Raw genomic sequence first — 15990 nt, 5'->3', positions numbered from 1 at the left:
TTTCATTGCAGCCAAATGGTAAGATCAAAAAAGTTCTTTTTTTTGCTCATTAATGTACACTCTGCACCCCATCTTGACAGAAAAAAAACAGAAATGTAGATATTTTTGCTAATTTATTAAACAAGAACAAATGAAATATCACATGGTCATAAGTATTCAGACCCTTTGCTGTGACACTCATATTTAACTCACATGCTGTCCATTTCCTTCTGATCCTCCTTGAGATGGTTCTACTCCTTCATTGGAGTCCAGCTGTGTTTAATTAAACTGATTGGACTTGATTAGGAAAGGCACACACCTGTCTATATAAGACCACACAGCTCACAGTGCATGTCAGAGCACATGAGAATCATGAGGTCTAAGGAACTGCCCAAGGAGCTCGGAGACATAATTGTGGCAAGGCACAGATCTGGCCAAGGTTACAAAAGAATTTCTGCAGCACTAAAGGTTCCTAAGAGCACAGTGGCCTCCATAATCCTTAAATGGAAGAAGTTTGGGACGACCACAACTCTTCCTCGACCTGGCTGTCCAGCCAAACTAAGCAATCGTGGGAGAAGAGCCTTGGTGAGAGAGGTAAAGAAGAACCCCAAGATCACTGTGGCTGAGCTCCAGAGATGCAGTAGGGAGATGGGAGAAAGTTCCACAAAGTCAACTATCACTGCAGCCCTCCACCAGTCGGGGCTTTATGGCAGAGTGTGCCGACGAAAGCCTCTCCTCAGTGCAAGAACACATGAAGGACACATGAAGGACTCCCAGACTATGAGAAAGAAGATTCTATGGTCTGATGAGACGAAGATTGAACATTTTGGTGTTAATTCTAAGCGGTATGTGTGGAGAAAACCAGGCACTGCTCATCACCTGCCAAATACAATCCCAACAGTGAAACATGGTGGTGGCAGCATCATGCTATGGGGGTGTTATTCAGCTGCAGGGACGACTGGTTGCAATTGAAGGAAAACCTCTTCCAGAGTGCTCTGGACCTCAGACTGGGCCGAAGGTTCACCTTCCAACAAGACAATGACCCTAAGCACACAGCTAAAATAACAAAGCATTGGCTTCAGAACAACTCTGTGACCATTCTTGACTGGCCCAGCCAGAGCACCGACCTAAACCCAATTGAGCATCTCTGGAGAGACTTGAAAATGGCTGTCCACCAACGTTCACCATCCAACCTGAGGGAACTGGAGAGGATCTGCAAGGAAGAATGGCAGAGGATCCCCAAATCCAGGTGTGAAAAACTTGTTGCATCATTCCCAAGAAGACTCATGGCTGTACTAGCTCAAAAGGGTGCCTCTACTCAATACTGAGCAAAGGGTCTGAATACTTATGACCATGTGATATTTCAGTTTTTCTTAATTAATAAATTAGCAAAAATATCTACATTTCTGTTTTTTTTTTTATGTCAGGATGGGGTGCAGAGTGTACATTAATGAGCAAAAAAAAAGAACTTTTTTGATCTTACCAATTGGCTGCAATGAAACAAAGTGAAAAATTTAAAGGGGTCTGAATACTTTCCGTACCCACTGTATATATATCATACCTACAACACATGACCTACAAAAGTACTATTTTGTGAAGGCAACTCAAGTCAGCATTACCACTGCCTTGTGAAACTCTTTACTGGAAGCATTACAGCATGACAGCTTTTTAAATTTTATTAAAATTTATTTAATGGCTATGTAAAGCTATTGTTGAACTGTAAAACTGCACTCACAGTACAGAAAATATTTTGTCTAAAAACATTGAGCTGAGAGAGAGAGAAGTCTTGCATACCTAAATTCATCAGCAAACTGTTGTGCAATAAATAAAAAGATTACTCAATACATTCACAAAATACAGTATAAGAATGTGATGCATGGGTTTGAGAAGCATACCTGCAATAGCAACAACAGAAACTAAACAATTAAACATTACTCAAATAGTGCATACTTCGGTAACAAACATTAAACACAGTGCATACTTTAACAAACATTCTGCCAAGTCACAAATGTAAACAAATTATAATAATAATTGAGGTTATACTCTTACACACTGAAGTTTTTTTATCTGACCAGAACATATTTTTCTTAAAGATTTTGGATCTTAAAACCAGGTGATAAATAATTATAAACATGGATGAAATTGTCTTCTATTATAGGACTGAAAAAAAAAATTACATTTCATATTCTGGAAAGTGTTTTGGGATTTTCTATTAAGTAATAGAAATAAATATTGCACAGTAATAAAAGAGGACTCATTACACAAAATTCATCAGTTCACACACAGTTATATCAAACACACTCGTGGACAATTTTGTATCTCCAATTCATGTCACAGTAAGTAATATAAGTAAATATTGCACAGTAATAAAAGAGGACTCATTACACAAAATTCATCAGTTCACACACAGTTATATCAAACACTCATGGACAATTTTGTATCTCCAATTCACTTCACTTGCATGTCTTTGGACTGTGGGAGGAAACCAGAGAACCCAGAGGAAACCCATGCAGACACGGGGAGAACATGCAAACTCCACACAGAAAGGACCCGGGACCGCCCCACCTGGGGATCGAACCCAGGACCTTCTTGCTGTGAGGCAACAGTGCTACCCACCAAGCCACCGTGCTGCCCCCAAAGAGTGGTGTAAATTAAAATTTCTAAATGAATTAAGTTAAAAAGTAGCATTTAAAATCTTGTCACTGTACATTCAAAAAGACCAGCAAGGAATTAAATTAGAGACACTAAACCTGCATTGGATTTCTTGCAATAAAATTGCAGAATTATCACAATAGCACAGCTGTTTTTGTTAGCCACTTTACAATTCAGCGTGCTTTTGCAAACTGCTTCCTTTGTTCCTAACAAAGTCACGAATGTTTTGAATAGTTCGCCCTTCTAAAATGGGATATTCTGCTTTCTTGCATTTCTCGCACTCCAATTTTGAAGCCAAACGACCCTTCAATATATGTGGTTTGAAATGCCTCATTACAGCAAGGACCTCCTTTGTTGTCCATGGCCTCCGAACCACTTTCCTTCTTGTCAGTGTGGTATCAGGTACACCATCTACCAATGAGAAAGTCAAAAAGAATATAGACTCAACAGACACCTGTAATACCCAATGCTTAAACCAAATAACATTATCCTATAGCTTTAGTTATTCCATAACTAAAATAAACTGTTATCTACTGTGTAGACAAGTTCAAAAATATGGCAAATAACATCCTAGTCATCAGGTTAAAAAATAAGGTAACAGTGCAATGCACCTTTTAAGTGAGTATCATGATGCATAAATCTTGTTTGTTTGTTTGTTTGTTTATTAGGATTTTAACGTCATGTTTTACACTTTGGTTACATTCATGACAGGAACGGTAGTTACTCATTACACAAGATATCATGGCTATATCAAACCCAGGACCTTCTTGTTGTGAGGCAACAGTGCTACCCACTAAGCCACAGTGCCATCCATGCATAAATCTTAATACCAAATTGCATACAACTAAGAGGCACACATATCATCATGGTGGAAACATTAAAGTCATTTCTCAAAATAAAATTTTAACTGATCTGGTATCATAAAATTGTGATTTAATAATATAAATGTAATTTAATATAAAATTACAGTCAATAATATTTGGGTACATTATACCAACTTTTTTTTATTGGATAAAAAACAAACAGCAGTCAGATCTGTCTTACCTTCTAGTGAAGATTTCTTTGGACTGGCAGCTTTAGAGTGGTGGCTAATTTCATTGCTGCAGGATACATTAATTCCACCTAAAAATAAGTAGTAAAAGAAAGTGACCAACAACTGCCATTGAATAAGCACACTGTGTGTTTAAATATACACCTCAGGGCCTTGTTTGTAAAACTGGTATAGAAGGATCCAAATTCTTGGATTTCAGATTATGAGATTACCAATTAGCCCCAAGCAGTGGGTAGTTATCAAAATACTTGTATGCATATCAGTAGGAAAAAAAACTATAAAAAAGTCATAAATTAAGTGAGGTAACACTCTGTAACCTAACTGTAAAGACACCCATTATAAATTATCCTACATATAAATCTTCCATTGTTTAGTAAACTACCTGAAGATTTGCCTGAAGATCTGTTTTCGCAATCCTCATCACTATCACTGTCTGTGACACTGAAATCTGGGAATAAAAAAAACAAACAAAAAAAAACAAACAATGAATGGGACATATCCTCATAGCTGAAAAGGCATTATTTGACTATTACTTTAGTTCAGAAGTAATCCTAAGTACATAAGATCTACTCTCTCTCTCTCTCTCTCTCTCTCGCTCTCTCTCCTCTCTCTCTCTCTCTCTCTCTCTCTCTCTCTCTCTATATATATATATATATATATATATATATATATATATATATATATATATATACAGTGTATCACAAAAGTGAGTACACCCCTCACATTTCTGCAGATATTTAAGTATATCTTTTCATGGGACAACACTGACAAAATGACACTTTGACACAATGAAAAGTAGTCTGTGTGCAGCTTATATAACAGTGTAAATTTATTCTTCCCTCAAAATAACTCAATATACAGCCATTAATGTCTAAACCACCGGCAACAAAAGTGAGTACACCCCTAAGAGACTGCACCCCTAAATGTCCAAATTGAGCACTGCTTGTCATTTTCCCTCCAAAATGTCATGTGATTTGTTAGTGTTACTAGGTCTCAGGTGTGCATAGGGAGCAGTTGTGTTCAATTTAGTAGTACAGCTCTCACACTCTCTCATACTGGTCACTGAAAGTTCCAACATGGCACCTCATGGCAAAGAACTCTCTGAGGATCTTAAAAGACGAATTGTTGCGCTACATGAAGATGGCCAAGGCTACAAGAAGATTGCCAACACCCTGAAACTGAGCTGCAGCACAGTGGCCAAGATCATCCAGCGTTTTAAAAGAGCAGGTTCCACTCAGAACAGACCTTGCGTTGGTCGTCCAAAGAAGCTGAGTGCACGTGCTCAGCGTCACATCCAACTGCTGTCTTTGAAAGCTAGGCGCAGGAGTGCTGTCAGCATTGCTGCAGAGATTGAAAAGGTGGGGGGTCAGCCTGTCAGTGCTCAGACCATACGCCGCACACTACATCAAATCGGTCTGCATGGCTGTCACCCCAGAAGGAAGCCTCTTCTGAAGTCTCTACACAAGAAAGCCCGCAAACAGTTTGCTGAAGACATGTCAACAAAGGACATGGATTACTGGAACCATGTCCTATGGTCTGATGAGACCAAGATTAATTTGTTTGGTTCAGATGGTCTCAAGCATGTGTGGCGGCAATCAGGTGAGGAGTACAAAGATAAGTGTGTCATGCCTACAGTCAAGCATGGTGGTGGGAATGCCATGGTCTGGGACTGCATGAGTGCAGCAGGTGTTGGGGAGTTACATTTCATTGAGGGACACCAACTCCAATATGTACTGTGAAATACTGAAGCAGAGCATGATCCCCTCCCTCCGGAAACTGGGTCGCAGGGCAGTGTTCCAGCATGATAATGACCCCAAACACACCTCTAAGACGACCACTGCTTTATTGAAGAGGCTGAGGGTAAAGGTGATGGACTGGCCAAGCATGTCTCCAGACCTAAACCCAATAGAACATCTTTGGGGCATCCTCAAGCGGAAGGTGGAGGAGAGCAAAGTCTCGAATATCCGCCAGCTCCGTGATGTCGTCATGGAGGAGTGAAAAAGCATTCCAGTGGCAACCTGTGAAGCTCTGGTAAACTCCATGCCCAGGAGAGTTAAGGCAGTTCTGGGAAATAATGGTAGCCACACAAAATATTGACACTTCAGGAACTTTCACTAAGGGGTGTACTCACTTTTGTTGCCAGTGGTTTAGACATTAATGGCTGTATATTGAGTTATTTTGAGGGAAGAATAAATTTACACTGTTATATAAGCTGCACAAAGACTACTTTTCATTGTGTCAAAGTGTCATTTTGTCAGTGTTGTCCCATGAAAAGATATACTTAAATATCTGCAGAAATGTGAGGGGTGTACTCACTTTTGTGATACACTGTATATATATATATATATATATATATATATATATATATATATATACACTGCTCAAAACAATAAAGGGAACACTAAAAAAACACATCCTAGATCTCGATGAATGAAATATTCCAGTTGAAAATCTTTATTCATTACATAGTGAAATGCGTTGAGAACAAAACAACATAAAAATGATCAATGTAAATCAAAATTATTATCCCATGGAGGTCTGGATTTGGAATCATACTCAAAATCAAAGTGGAAAATCCAATTACAGGCTGATCCAACTTCAGTGGAAATTCCTCAAGACAAGTTAAAATGAGGCTCAGTAGTGTGTGTGGCCTCCACGTACTTGTATGACCTCCCTACAACGCCTGGGCATGCTCCTGATGAGGCAGCGGATGTTCTTCTGAGGGATCTCCTCCCAGACCTGGATTAAAGCATCAGTCAACTCCTGGACAGTCTGTGGTGCAACTTGGCATTGGTGGATGATGTCCCAGATTAAATTGGATGGTGCTCGATTGGATTCAGGTCTGGGGAACGGGCAGGCCAGTACATAGCTTCAATGCCTTCATCATGTAGGAACTGCTGACACACTTCAGCCACATGAGGCCTTGCATTGTCATGCATCAGAAGGAACCCAGGTCCCACTGCACCAGCATATGGTCTCACAGTGGGTCTGAGGAACTCATCCCGGTACCTAATGGCAGTTAGGGTACCCCTGGTTAGCCCATGGAGGGCTGTGCGGCCCTCCAGTGAAATGCCTCCCCACACCATTACTGACCCACTGCCAAACCGGTCATGCTGGAGGATGTTGCAGGCAGCAGAACGTTCTCCACGGCGTCTCCAGACTCTTCAAAGTCTGTCATGTGCTCACTGTGAACCTGCTCTCATCCGTGAAAAGCACAGGGCGCCAATGGCGAATCTGCCAATCTTGGTGTTCTGTGGCAAATGCCAATCGCCCTGCACGGTGTTGGGCTGTAAGCACAAGCCCCACTTGTAGACGTCAGGCCCTCATACCACCCTCATGGAGTCTGTTTTTGACAGTTTGAGCAGAAACATCAATATTAGTGGCCTGCTAGAGGGCATTTTGCAGGGCTCTGACACTGCTCCTCCTGTTGGTAGCGGTCTTGCTGCTGGGTTGTTGCCCTCCTACGGCCCCCTCCACGTCTCCTGATGTACTGGCCTGTCTCCTGGTATCTGCTCCATGCTCTGGACACTGTGCTGACAGACACAGCAAACCTTCTTGCCATAGCTCGCATTGATGTGCCATCTTGGATGAGCTGCACTACCTGAGCAACTTCTGAGCATGCCCAGGCATTGTAGGGAGGTCATACAGGCACGTGGAGGCCACACACACTACTGAGCCTCATTTTAACTGGTCTTGAGGAATTTCCACTGGAGTTGGATCAGCCTGTCATTTGATTTCCCACTTTGATTTTGAGTATGATTCCAAATCCAGACCTCCATGGGATAATAATTTTGATGTACATTGATCATTTTAATGTTATTGTGTTCTCAACGCATTTCACTATGTAATGAATAAAGATTTTCAACTGAAATATTTCATTCATCGAGATCTAGGATGTGTTATTTTAGTGTTCCCTTTATTTTTTTGAGCAGTGTATATATATATATATATATATATTTTTTTTTTTTTTTTTTTTTTTTTTTCACTATTAAATACCTGAGATTTCATCTAGAGATTTCCCTCTGAGTTTTGGAAGCTGCCCTTTTTCCATTGCAATCAATAGCTTGGAAATTTTGGCCACTTGCACTGTGGATTCTGGAAGGCGGTAATATTGTCTGTGAATCCTGATATCATGACCCATGAAGTCAGCCAGCTGGTCAAGTTCATTGTTTTTTAAATTCAGGACCTGTGAAACTGTAGCCACTTGTTTCCTCAGCTGAGTTGATCTAAGGTGTTCAGGATTTTTTGCACCACAGCCACCAGCAAAATGTCGAAGGCAGTCTTGTCCTCTATAATGACTGGAGCATTTGGGAATCCCAAAAAGGAAAATATTTTCTCTAGGAACATGACACTCCTGTCTTTTTTCAGCAATCATTGTGAGTGCTTGCACCATATCTGGGGTAAGGAGAACAGCGACCCTGCGTCCTCGTTTGCCCTTCAACTCAACTCTGCTAAAATGCTGGCAGAGCTTCTGTTCCAATTCCGTAAGCCCCTGAGCAACATCATCATGAACTTTTGCGTGATCACGGCTTAAAAAATTCGCAAGCGTCATTTTGGACACCTCTCCAGCACGCCTTCTGTTAAATAAGATCACCTGTGTTAACGTGATCTTGGCTAGCTCAGCATATGCAGCTGGTGATGGAATCTTCCTGAATTCACTGATTGCATCTTGTGCCTTGTACTCAAGATGTTTGTGCAATTTCTGCACATCCTCGGTCAAAGGAATTGTTGAGGGTTTATTAAATTTGCTTTCCTGCAAAGTTGTCAGGGCACGGGCAGAAACGTTTTCAGACCATTTTGATTCGAGAAGCTTCTCAAATGCTTTGGCCGATTTCTTTAGCTCATCATCATCTGACATCAGTGCTCTGCAGTGAACTATATCACAGACTTTGTGCAAGGAGTGCCCAAGTTTTAGTGCAAGACTTGGTGACTTATAGGTGTTCCTCTCCTGATTATATCCTGCTGTTTCCTTGACACACAAGATCACCTTATCAAAATTGGCTGGTTTTATTGCTTCTTCCAAGTTATGAATTGATGCTTTGTTGCGAAGGGTAATTAGTAGTCTTCCTAGTTCACGGAGTTTTTGTCTGACATATTCATGTTTAGTAGTATCATGGCCATGTTTGCTAAACAAGGACTGGGCCAACTGTAAAATGCAGTAGTCATTTCTCACACTTGCTGTCACCTCATCCTGATTCATGTTTCTCAACATTCTCCAAACTCCTTCTGATATGTTCTGCACCAATGAAGAGCATGCTGCACCTAATCCAAGGATTCGCCTCTTACCATGAGGTTCTTCATCTGAGTCAGGCCTGTGATGACATCTCCTTGCGTGCCTCCATAGTTCCTTCCTGACAAACATGCCACTACAATATATGCAGAATTCATATTTAGTTGAATCACGCTTGGTTCGGGACTTCCGTTTCACTTTTAAAGATCCCAATCCCTGCGATAAAATGTCACTATTATGTTGAAAATTGCCCTTGTTTCTAAGCTTTTCCAGCATTATTTTTCGTTTTTTTGAACCTTTGGGAAGGGAAAGGACTTTAGCAACGTCTGCCTCTTCGTGTTCATGTACTTTAAAATGCCGAGCAAGTTTGGACTGTGGCTTTTTGCAGACAAAACAGAAATTTCTTGCATGACCTTGTGCTGCTTTTAATTCTGCACATGCTGCCTTGCAATGCATCTTTTCAGGAATTTTGTTTAAGGAGCAATGGAACATTTCACCCCAGTCCACAGAGTTTTCTTTGCTTAGGTCCTGAGTTGTTTTGTCTGGTGTGGTCTTTTCAAGAACAAGCATCTGATGCTCCACATCTGATGACACTGCATTTTTTTCATGCTCCAACTCAGAAGAATCAGTAGCATCCTCAGAGTCTGGTACAAACTCATCTCCAGAAGAAAGAGAGTCATCACTAGATGCAGGTGCATCCTGGCGAATTACAAGTCCAAGAAAGATTAAGATTGAAAAGTGCAGGTTTAGTTCTCTCTTTTTTTTTAACCCTATTAACCCATAACCTTAGTACTATCATACTACACAACTGAAGCTACAGAAGTACATTGCTTTTCACTGTTGTGATATTATACAAAGAATACAAATGAATAGTGTCTACAGCTGGAGCACCACTTGTGTAATTTTGCACCACACAACTGTCTGTAGATAAATTTAAAGCTTAACTTTTAAGCTTTGTTTGGTAAATTTGGAGCCTAGCTTAGAATTAAATTGGACCTACCCATGATTCTAGTCTCTGCTCATCAGAAGTGGTTTTGACCAGGCAAGCTTTATGCCAGACAGAAGAACAGACTAAACAAGAAAAAAAAATGAAGATAATATAAGAAGGTTGAATTCACAAATATCAAATGGGGTACATATAAACACCTGAAGGCAGTGAATGGCACATATGAATTATATAGTGAAACATGCAGCATAACTTACGTTTACATCTAAGTCCAGTCCATCTAATAGGTGCAAACGGTCCAAAGCAAACTGAGCATTTGTCAAGGCCAGAAAAAAGTTCAACAACCATATTATGCTTCTGACACTGTTAAATACAGAGGAAAATGTGTATCAGAATTGGTCATTTAATATGAGAGAGGAAGGAAAAGAAATCTGCAAAAATGTGCAAATCTTTTGCTATGCTTTCTTTTAAATGCCAAATGCAGAGATAAATATAATGACAATGTTTACACATTTATGTAATGCATTTTAACGTCCGTGTTGTGCTAACCCCTTATAAACCAATCCCTGCTCTTATAATCCAGTAGGAAGTAATCCTTAATGAAACCATGCAAAACGTTAATGGTCACTAACTTTATCTACAAACACACTATAAACAAAGCCGTGTTCAGCCCTTACAAACCCAATCATGTCCTCACAAACCAGCCATTTGTCATGTCTACTCATACACAAACTACTTATAAAGCAGTCTTAAGTCAGGTATACAAACACATATCCCTCATAATTGCCCAAGTCGAGTACAGAATAGAACCACACACAATGTTGAGCTGATCTAGTTATGAATAGACTGCAATGTGTGAAATATTTATTTACCGGGATGTCTGACTCCAGATGGTCTTGAACTGTTAAGTTTCTTGAAGCAAACGCAGGGTCATCATTTATCTAGTGAGAAAAAGAACGTAACACAATTGTTATAGACCGTTTCAATGAGGGTAAACAATAACAACGCTACTGCGCATGTCTGTTCCTTTCGCCTTTCCGGTAGCGCCATTTTTAAACATCCATCCAGCTGTCAACATGACGAGATTGTACTTTGCGAGTCTCCCGAACACGAAACAAACGCGATATTAGCAGAAATGAATGATAGATCATCAAGTATCTTTACCAGCCCCCTTTTGAGGAGAATTTAAGAATTTAAGAAGTAAAAAAGTGTTTTTCCTCTGACCTAAAACGTTTGCCTGAGGTAACATACCCAGCCGTGTATCACTACCTTGTTGAAACGGAGTGTGTTTACACCAGAGAGGCAGTGAAAGCACACCGCAGTTTGAACGCATACAATTAATTATTAAAATCATTATTGAGTCATCTCCCCTTTTGTGTCTGTTGAGCTAAGAGCCATTATAATATGATAAAAATATGACAAACCACAGTGAATTATCATCTGAATTAGAACATATTAGCTAATGCTAAAACTATTTTTTATAGCCTAACTGGAAATACATGAAATATTTTACAGTAAGCACAATGTATTCATAAATAGAATGTTTACTTTTTGTATTACAAAAGTAGAACCATGTTTCTTTACAGGTCTGTGTGTCATTTAATAATTAAGCTAAGCTAATTATTACAGCTAATTAAGCTGTTAATATAATTCCATATAGTGACGTTTCCCCAAAATATAGTCCTATAAAGTTATGGTTTTTACATCGTATTGTAAGGAAAATGTAAACTTTTTAAGGCTTATGTTAGGTTTATGTTTATTCTGTTTTATTAATACAAATATTAAGCGCCTGAGTATTTTAATACACGTAAGCTAAACGTCAGGGACAAGACACCATGAGAGCAGCGTTCAACTGAGTACATTTGTTTACAATATTTTATTATGAAATAATATATATTACATTAATTATAAGAGTTGATGGTGGGTATCCAGCTGTCTCTATTTACAGCAGCAATCCAAGCGTTTCACTGTGCGTTCTTTTGGAAATCTGTTCACCTTAATCTCTGAAAGCAAGTTTGTACCCGGCCTGAGGGAACATCCGCCAACCGAACAACACGGTCCTAACTTTAATTTAGACATACTGTCAATAAATCACAACTGAACCAGCGCAAAAGAATTGAAGCAGTTGTGCTCAATCGCTGTTGTTCTGAGCGCTGTTTACCACCAAGCGGAAGCGTCTTAGGAACATTTACGTCACTTCCTGGACTCGTGAATATTCATTTGAAACGGTCTATAGAGTACACCAACTGTTGCAGAAAAATCAATTAGAAGTAATCCTAAATTAAACCATGCAAAATGTTAATGCTCACTCACTTTATCTACATGTACACTTAATGAACAATCTCTCGTTCAGCCCTTACAAACCAAATCATGTCCTCACAAACCAGCCATCAGTCACGTTCACTCATACACAAACTACTTGGCTGATTCAGACAACTACACAACACAATTATGCACGATGAATAACTTTTAGCTCATTAGGTGAGCTGCTAGATGTCTGTGATGTGCTAAGAGTTACATGTGAATGTGGATTAGAGAGCTTTTTAAAGAACAATGTTACATGAGGCTTTTCTACTGGCATCTACAGAGATGAACACAACACATATTTGTTCAATACGTAAAAGAGTTAAATTAACTTTAACCTTAACATGCATTATTTAAACCTACAGTCAGTATTTATTGATACACCAAGGCATATATTTATGTATTTGCTCTATATGAGTGGAATATGGAATATAAAATCAAATCCTCCATGTTCTTGTAATGGATGTTTGTCTATTTGTAGAGCACACCAGAACTGATTTATACCCAGTTCTTAAATACTGACAAAAATTCACTTATACCTCTACAGGTTCCCCATTAACCCCTTATAAACCAATCCCTGCTCTTACAGACCAGTAGGAAGTAATCCTTAATGAAACCATGCAAAACGTTAATGGTCACTAACTTTATCTACAAACACACTATAAACAAAGCCGTGTTCAGTCCTTACAAACCCAATCATGTCCTCACAAACCAGCCATCAGTCACGTTCACTCATACACAAACTACTTATAAAGCAGTCTTAAGTCAGGTATACAAACACACATCCCTCATAACTGCCCAAGTCGAGTACAGAATAGAACCACACACAATGTTGAGCTGATCTAGTTATGAATAGACTGCAATGTGTGAAATATTTATTTACCGGGATGTCTGACTCCAGATGGTCTTGAACTGTTAAGTTTCTTGAGCCAAACGCAGGGTCATCATTTATCTAGTGAGAAAAAGGAGATAACACAATTGTTATAGAGTACACCAACATGACTGTTGCAGAAATATCAGCTAGAAGTAATCCTTAATGAAACCATGCAAAACGTTAATGGTCACTAACTTTATCTACAAACACACTATAAACAAAGCCGTGTTCAGCCCTTACAAACCCAATCATGTCCTCACAAACCAGCCATTTGTCATGTCTACTCATACACAAACTACTTAGCCTACTGACTGTACATAAATCATACGAAGCACAATTTAAACATAATAAATATGAATATGAAATTACATCTAAATCACTCCTCAAATTGTTACAAGTACTATAATCATAACTGTTATTGTGCTTCGGGAAACTGTGCTGACTTTTGTACCAAGTCCTCACAAACCAAACTCTGTTCTTATAAAGCAGCCTTAAGTCAGGTATACAAACACACATCCCTCATAACTGCCCAAGTCAAGTACAGAATAGAACCACACACAATGTTGAGCTGATGAATAGACTGCAATGGGGGAAATATTTATTTACCGGGATGTCTGTCTCCAGATGGTCTTGAACAATTACGTTACTTGAAGCAAACGCAGGGTCATCATTTATCTAGTGAGAAAAAGGACGTTTGTTTATTAGGATTTTAACATAATGTTTTACACTTTTTGGTTACATTCATGACAGGAACAGTAGTTACTCATTACACAAGATTCATCAGTTCACAAGTGGGAGGAAACCAGAGCACCCGGAATAAACCCACGCAGACACGGGGAGAACATGCAAACTCCACACAGAAAAGAACCTGGACCGCCCCACCTGGGGTTCGAACCCAGGTCCTTCTTGCTGTGAGGTGACAGTGCTACCCACTTAGCCACCGTGCCGCCCCGAGAAAAAGGAGATAACACAATTGTTGTAGAGTACACCAACATGACTGTTGCAGAAATATCAATTAGAAGTAATCCTAAATAAAACCATGCAAAATGTTACGATCACTGACTATCTACATGTACACTTAATAAACAATCTCTCGTTCAGTCCTTACAAACCCAATCATGTCCTCACAAACCAGCCATCAGTCACGTTCACTCATACACAAACTACTTAGCCTACTGACTGTACATAGATCATACAGAGCACAATTTAAACATAATGAATGGACAGATGTAGCCTAGTGGTTAAGATACTGGACTAGTAATCAGAAGGTTGCTGGTTCAAGCCCCACCCCATGCCAGGTTGCCACTGTTGGGCCCATGAGCAAGGCCCTTAACCCTCAATCGCTTAGACAATATACTGTCACTTTACTGTAAGTCGCTTTAAATAAAAGCATCTGCTAAATGCTGAAAATGTAAATGAATACGAATATGAAATTACATCTAAATCACTCCTCAAATTGTTACAAGTACTATAATCATCAATGTTTTTTCGCTTCAGGAAACTGTGCTGACTTTTGTACCAAGTCCTTGCAAACCAAACTCTGTTCTTATAAAAGTCAGGTATACAAACACATATCCCTCATAACTGCCCAAGTCGAGTACAGAATAGAACCACACACAATGTTGAGCTGATCTAGTTATGAATAGACTGCAATGTGTGAAATATTTATTTACCGGGATGTCTGACTCCAGATGGTCTTGAACTGTTAAGTTTCTTGAAGCAAACGCAGGGTCATCATTTATCTAGTGAGAAAAAGAACGTAACACAATTGTTATAGAGTACACCAACTGTTGCAGAAAAATCAATTAGAAGTAATCCTAAATTAAACCATGCAAAGAAACCAGTGTTCTCACCGCGAGTTGAGTGGTGCGCCAGGTGAGGTTATTTCCTCCATAATCATAGGTTATCTCCTCATCTTTCCTTATATCTTTTATTGCAAACAAACATAGGTGGGGAGTATCATTTAGCACAATTTTTTTCATTTTTGAATTGGGATCAGCACTGTCATTGACCAAGCGTCCAAAAGATCCATCATCATCAGTGGCATCAATGCTGTTGAAAAAAAAAGTAGTAATTTAAAAAATAATAAATTTTTCCACCCTTTAAACTACAAATGATCTAACCTTCACATTTTCTGTGAAAGCAAGAAACAGAACCTTCATAAACCTACATTAAAAAAGTGCTCACCAAACAATTTTTCCATTGTGTTTGAAATAGTACACATATGTATTATCTTGTTCCCCAAAAGAGTCAGCATCTTTTCCTGTGATTAGCCGTCCTTTGTACTCTAAAATAAAACTTCCTTTCTCGATATTTACTTTCGCAAATACTCCACGACCTGAAAGAGGTCAGCAAAAAATAAATAAAATAAAAATTAGGTGACATTTTCTCAAGCAGATATTCTGACAATACTACTCTTACCTCATTCTGTTGTTAGTTAATTGACTTTTGCATAAAAAGCTAACCATCTTTATCTTAATTCCCAAATCCTTTTTAAGAACCCCTTTGAAATCAACTGGCCAAATATAATTTAAAGTGAAAGGTTTTGTATTGTTATTTACTACTTGGACATCCCAATTCAACATCCAAAAATGCACACCCATATTCTCACCTTTGTACTCGTTTATGTATCTTTGTTCAATTGTGTTGTGCTGATCAGTTCCCAATGAAATAATACTACATGCATGTTTCTTTGGGTTGAGTCTTCTCCGTCTTTCAGTCATGCTGCTGTAACAGGACAAAAAATATGGAAGAATAAATAGGACAAATCTAGCAGGCAAATCAATTTTATATATGTGTATACTGTAAATGATAATGTTATTCCTAATGCTGCAATTAGTGGAAAATGTTAATTTGTTCATAGCACATAAAATAGATATAAATGTAGGTATGTTGCAAATTAGCGACAACAGGCATAAATGGTAAAAAATATTAAGAATGTAGATATTAGAGAT

At 39.0% G+C, this 15990-nt stretch overlaps 1 protein-coding gene across 1 annotated transcript; it reads right to left on the bottom strand.

The window, feature by feature from the left end:
• Positions 1-1641: 1641 nt before the first annotated feature.
• Positions 1642-15759, bottom strand: LOC134301589 (uncharacterized). The gene is made up of 12 exons (XM_062986373.1): positions 15648-15759; positions 15224-15374; positions 14890-15088; positions 14710-14778; positions 13643-13711; positions 13046-13114; positions 10731-10799; positions 10116-10221; positions 9913-9983; positions 4065-4130; positions 3676-3753; positions 1642-3042 (listed from the first exon to the last, which is right to left on the bottom strand). Exons 1-11 carry the CDS (start codon positions 15757-15759, stop codon positions 3679-3681), a joined length of 1056 nt encoding a protein of 351 aa, XP_062842443.1. The 3' UTR covers positions 1642-3042; positions 3676-3678.
• Positions 15760-15990: the final 231 nt, after the last annotated feature.

The sequence above is a fragment of the Trichomycterus rosablanca genome, chromosome 2 (genome assembly GCF_030014385.1).
Source record: "Trichomycterus rosablanca isolate fTriRos1 chromosome 2, fTriRos1.hap1, whole genome shotgun sequence".
In the NCBI taxonomy this organism is placed as follows: domain Eukaryota; kingdom Metazoa; phylum Chordata; class Actinopteri; order Siluriformes; family Trichomycteridae; genus Trichomycterus; species Trichomycterus rosablanca.
This window is presented reverse-complemented; position numbering and strand designations above follow the sequence as displayed.